The following is a 6,000-nucleotide window of genomic DNA, read 5'->3' as shown; positions in this document are numbered from 1 at the left end:
AGAAGGGATACATAGGAAGAATTTAATTGAAAATTAGATGAAGTTTAAGTCAGTCTGAAAGTGTGAATTTTAGACTTTCTAGAGCCCCAAATACTAGTTCTGCACTTTCACATCTTGAAATGGATCAGTAACTCAGCATCTATCTCCTACACAACTTCACTGAGGTACTGAGAAGAGGCTTTTCTGTAACAAGGTTCCACGGCAAGTTTAATCAGATTGGCTCTATTTGTATCTAGCATCCACAGATGTGTGCAAGACAACAAAATCAGTATCTATGCACTTGATTAAGGAAAGCTTCCATATGGTAGCTGTATGCCCCTTCTCTTCCCTCTCAGAAGGAGGGCTCCATACCCAAAGTTCTGTGGGAGGACTGGGTTTTATATAAATCAGTCTAGGGAACATACTCTCCTCCCCATCTCAGAAAGTTGCCCTTATCTTAACTACTCATGTGTAAGAGAGTGGGTTAGTGATGCTCCCTACCTCTGCTGTTGACAAGGTGACCACTTTGCAGCAAATTATTTATCTTCCATCTAAACAAATGGAAGAATGACACTCTGGTAAAGATATTTGCTCTTTTATTCATCCAGAGTCACTGGATTAAGTTGAAGAACAATCTAAGAGGCAGCCACAACAATCAGTGACTCACAACCGCTGCCCTTTTTCACTGAGTTTACTGGAGAAGTTGGGAAGGCATTTTCTAGGACAGCACTCCCAGTTCTAAATACCAGAAAGAAAGAGGCACCTCTGCTATTTCACACTCTAAAGCCCTACTTCTTCTCCCATGGATCCTTTTGTATTTTACATTAGATATTTAAAATATATACTCACACCTCTTCGTTAACCCTAGAAGAAGCAGAACGGATGTTTCTCTTCAGTGGAGTGGTCTATTCCACTAGATATCAAATCATGTTGTTGGTTTCCCCTGTGGCTGACGTATTGCCTGTAAAGTTTCAGTGAGATAGGTGTGGGATGCTTATTCCCCTCCTCTCTTGACCCAATGACTAGGGCTTGTTCCTGGGATGTAGGCATTATGGCTTCCTATTTTTCCAGTAGACACTGAGATCCTGTCTCCTCCTTCCTGCACATGAAGCTATTATGACAAAAAATGCCCTCCTCTTCCAGAAATGTTTTATGAAAAAATAGGAATGCATTGGTCAGATGTCTAATTTAGGTAGCTATGTGCATAAATTAGTTTTTGCTGCAAGTGTCAGTCTCCTGGGGATGTCTGACTCCCAGACATGCTTTTGCAGAGGCATGGAAAACCACTGTGTGCAACCTCATATCTTCTCTCTTCAGTATTTCCTTGTGTATGTCCCTGCAGCTGTGCACTAAGGTCAGACATGCCCAGGTCCCCTGTTGTTCCTCTGGTGAGACAGAGGTGCTCCATTCTACATCCCTGAAGCTGGTACATTTGGCTTTGGACTGAAAAGCACTGAAAAACACAAATGCTTTTGTTACTTCCTGGAGCTGAGATTAGGTTCCTAACTCATGGTTGTGGTTTCAGCTAGTTGACAAGACTCCTTACAGAAAGGGATATTTAGCATTGCAAATCATGAAGACTTCTGTGGCTTGGACTCTAAGTTATTCTCCATTCATCACTCAGAGACAGCTTTGGCAGAACTGGGTTGCTGGCTTGTCCTGTAACTGGTTGAATTAAAAATTCTGAAACTACTGAAATCTTCTTTCAAGTCCAGGGATTAATAATGTGGCTGCCATTAATTGTGAGTGCTGTTTTGTGACACAGTAAAGGGACCAGCTACTCAAATACTCAATTATTATGTCAATGCGTTCCACATCTCCGGGCACCTCTCCTCATTCTCTTTTGTGTCTCTGACTCCTTACACTTTCTTGCATTTTCCAGTGTGGATTCCTCAGTTCTGCTCTGGCTCAGGGACTATGTTCTACTACAGACACATTGAAAAACCCTAAATTTCCTCATTTTACACCTGAAACAACAAAGAAATTGGGCCATAACACAAGACATTTCTGAAGTTTCTGTATGTACTTAATACAAGGCAAACCTCATGTGGAAAGAGATCTTGATCTTTTATTGTTCCTTTCGGTGACACTGATTGTTTTTTCTTGCTGTTTCAGGCTTTATTTAAAAGGTCACAGTGGAACAGCTGGAAAACAGAGTAGCCTGATACTACATGGTGCTGAATTCAGTACAAAAGATGCTGACAATGACAACTGCATGTGTAAATGTGCTCTCATGTTAACTGGAGGTGAGTACAACTCTGAAAACATGTGGTACATTGTTAGGAATCTGCTCTGTTTTCCTTAAGCAATCATGGATGAAGTTGAATTCATGGATGTGTAAGTACTGTGTGAAAATTCCTTTTATTGTTATTATTCCTACTCTTTTCTTTATGTATGTTGTGGTAGTGCCAATACCCCCAGGTTCCTATCAGCAGGGAAGGGTTTATTCAGAGATGCAGACAGTATACTTCTGCACTGAAGCTGTTGCAGCAATGTCAAGAGGGAAAGGTTAGTGTTATTGTTGAGGCAAGAAAGGCCAAGTAAGAGAGAATAAACTAAGAGGTGAAGAAAGGGGGAAGATCCTTATGAGAACTGGGAAAGGACTCACCCAGAAAAAGAAGAGAGAAAGGACATGGAAAGAGATTATTAGAAGGTAAAGTTTAAAAGTTCCCTAAGTTCACTTAGGGGGTGATGCTATTATTGAAATAATTACAATGATTAAGCTTTCTGTTTGTCTTATACAAGCTATTTAATTAATTAATGTAATGGCTAATTCACTCACCTGTGAAAGGGTAGACCTACAGCCCCTTGTTTAAATTGTGGCACCTAGCTGTTCTGGAACTTTTAAAACAGCACAGAGAAGTTACGCTAGGACGGGTTTAAGTAAAAAATCAAACTAACTGCAAGCAAGTGTAGTGAATGTGATTAATATAATTTCCCTCCATTGTGGAAGAGGAATATCCATTATCTCTCCAGACAGATATCTAAAGGTCTGCACAAGAGTGAGAACTTTCTCTTGCAAATGTTGCTTATTCTGAGTCCATGAAGAGGCAAGCTCAGTTTTATCTCTAGCATGTCACACTAGAGCAGAAAGCTTGTATTGGGATTCTTTGGTTCTTAGAATGTATGACCAAGAAAGGCTCTTATCTTCACATCTGATCTTCTGAGAATCTCCCTCAGTGATTTCTAACATTCCTGGAAAAAAAATCCTATAGCATAAAAGTTATTCAGTGTTTTGGATCAGACTTTTAAACTGATATTATTTGTGGTTACTGGCACTGTGACTGGATCCAGCTCAGGCCACATTCAGGCATATATGAGACTCTTAAGGCTATTATCTGCTGACAGAAGATGTGTTTCTGTCAGTGGAAATTTGCATCAAACACACAGCCTACCTCCTCATTCTTTTTGCTAATTGGAAGTTGTCCAGCTGGGAGAATCCTTAAGGAGCCTGCTTCTCAAACTTTCCTAACTTCCTCTACTAAAATCTTATTAAATGGAAAACTTCCATTTAATAGAAGTTTCTGTGGGAAACTTTCTAGAAGACAGGTGATCAGATGCTACCTTCCCATTTGTATAACAAAGGTAGCTGACCAGTTCTGGGGCAAATAATGGGAAAGAAGTCAAGAGTTTATTTTAATTAACAACTGGTGATCTTTCCCCTTAAAGATCATGCTAAATTAATGTATTTCACTTCCAGGGCAGGTCACAGGCCAGTGAAAATCTCCTAAATGTGAGTTGTGTCTGTGGTGAAGTGCAGACTCATTCATGTATCTGAGCTGCCTGGAAACACCTCCACTCCCAGACATCTAATTCTGGGAGCTGAGGGTTTTGTTTATTTTCTTACCCTGACTTCTGTGGCAGGTCAATGCCCTGCTAAGGTCAGCCTGCTGTTGAACAACCATTTCACAAGTTTCACATATATTTTGCTGCAGTAGTCCTGTAAATCAACAGGAAAACCACATATTGGAATGTACTGGTAAATGAAAGAAATAAGGGGGAGGGGGGTGAATTACCAAAGGGTGAGGAAATCACAAATAGAACACATCATTGATGTGTAAAAGGAGATGCAGCTAGGCTTTGGAGAAAGGTGACTGAAGCTCCTGTGTAGCACTAAGTAAGTTGTAGTTCTTTGAGAAATACCTCAATCATGCAAATTGCCATTAAAATAAATAAATAAATAAATAAATAAATAAATTGATCTCCCTGCTAAATTTCTCCTCAAAAACACCTTATGCATTGCTTCATGAAATAGACTTTCTCATTCCTTGAGAAGCAGCAGAAATTGAATTAAATACCAAAACATTTGTTTAGCGAATAGATGTCAGTTTTGTGCCACAGAAAAAGACTGATTAAGAAAAGTAGCAATCCAAAAGAGGTTTTTGGGGAACCTCTCTTTTTTTTTTTTCTTTTTTTTTTTCTTTTTTTTTTTTTTCCCAGAAGATATCAGACTCTCTGTTAGTTTTGGCAGCATCACAGACAGCACTTTAATGATGAACGATATGAAATCTAAAGGCAGGTTCCTTGCTATCTTGACAGTTTGGGTGATCCCATTATCTCTATGAGGTGAACTAAATATATTTATGTCAGGAAAAAAGGCTGAGATAAGCTGAAGCTCAAGACTGTGATATGGTTATAGTCAGGGCTGAAAATAAAAATGTAAGGAAAACACACATTTCTCTCTGTGATCTTACTAGTTGTCAGTTTTATTTGTTCTGTATCAAAAATATTCTCTCTCTCCTCCCTTCTATCCTTCCTCTCCCTCAGAATAAAAAAATAAATAGTGGAAAAGTAGCATCAGCAGTAGCATCAACAGAATTTTGTGTGTGAGCTCCTTGTCCTTTTGAGAACCATATTCTGCTAGTTGACTCTATCTTAATGCTGATTTTAGGGAATAGTTTCCAAATGTATATGCCTGAGCTGGATTTTTAGATCCTGTGACCTTTTTGTGGTAGTTAAATATTTTAGTTGCTTTTTGTGGAAAACTTAGAAAATTTCAACTCAGCAACCTCGGTTTACTTTAAGTGGAGACAAGGCATATTTATTCACATAATTTCTTCATTTAAACTTAAAATTTGTCAAATAGTATCACTTCTTCTTTTGCGAAAATAACCATCAGGGACTGGTGTAACATCTCAAGCCTGTAAACTGAACAAAAACTTTTATTTCCATATAATATCAAATGTTATGAATAGAAGAGTACCCCAATGAGCATACATACAACTTTTTGCAAGATACAGCACTTAAAATGTAACAAACTCTCATCAGAATGAAGCACTGAGCAGATATCCAAGGCACTTCAGACAGATTTCCAATAGAAGAGCACTTAACATCTCTGGATAAGATCTGTGGGCAGCAGGCCATGTTAGAGCGTCCTGCCAGGATACCACCTGTCAGCTGAGCCCCAGAAATTGTTTGTGCAATCATCTACAGGCACTACAAAATGACTTATAGTAACTTGGCCCATAGCAAAAGTCTTAATGCAATTTGTTTTGTTTTGCTTTGAGAGACATTTACACAGGCATTTACCTTGCTTCAGATGGTATGTGAGAACATTGCTAAACACGTGATGCCTGAAATAGCTTGCCAAAGTGCTGGGGAGACTTTCTAGATGCCTAGCTAAGATTGAAACAGCATAGAATCACTGAAATAAGATTTGTGTTTTTTGTTTGTTTCTTTGTTTGTTTTGTTTTTAATTGTCTGGGGGCAGAGGTCCATCTGTCTGCAGTCTCCTGTCTCTGACAGCAGTCAACAGCAGATGCCTCAGGATGGGCCTAAGAACAATACAAATAGATGATACTTCCCCTGAGTATTTTCCCACTCTCAACATTTTGCATATCAGAGGCTTCCTGAGTCAGACACATTTCCCATGTATTTAGCAATCCTCAGTGGATTTCTCCTCTGTTTAGTAAGACGATGTTCAATGAAAATCCCAAACAGTGGTGCATTTATTGCTTGTTGTTTCACTGCATTTTTTTCTCCAAGTGGCAAATTTTATGAGCCTCCATCAAGAGCAATATA

General features: G+C 39.0%; 1 protein-coding gene across 3 annotated transcripts in view; it reads left to right on the top strand.

Annotated features, from left to right (window-relative positions):
* The window catches only part of ANGPT1 (angiopoietin 1), a 187,088-nt gene that overhangs the window by 171,619 nt on the left and 9,469 nt on the right, over nt 1-6,000 (top strand). For all 3 annotated transcript variants that reach the window (XM_040546736.1, XM_040546738.1, XM_040546737.1), the window contains one exon: nt 2,095-2,225. In XM_040546736.1, coding sequence (XP_040402670.1) covers nt 2,095-2,225 — 131 coding nt within the window. The remainder of the gene's footprint in view (nt 1-2,094; nt 2,226-6,000) is intronic.

Source organism: Cygnus olor, chromosome 2 (genome assembly GCF_009769625.2).
Source record: "Cygnus olor isolate bCygOlo1 chromosome 2, bCygOlo1.pri.v2, whole genome shotgun sequence".
NCBI lineage: Eukaryota > Metazoa > Chordata > Aves > Anseriformes > Anatidae > Cygnus > Cygnus olor.
The sequence above is the reverse complement of the archived record's forward strand: the minus strand, read 5'-3'. Positions and strand labels throughout refer to the sequence as shown.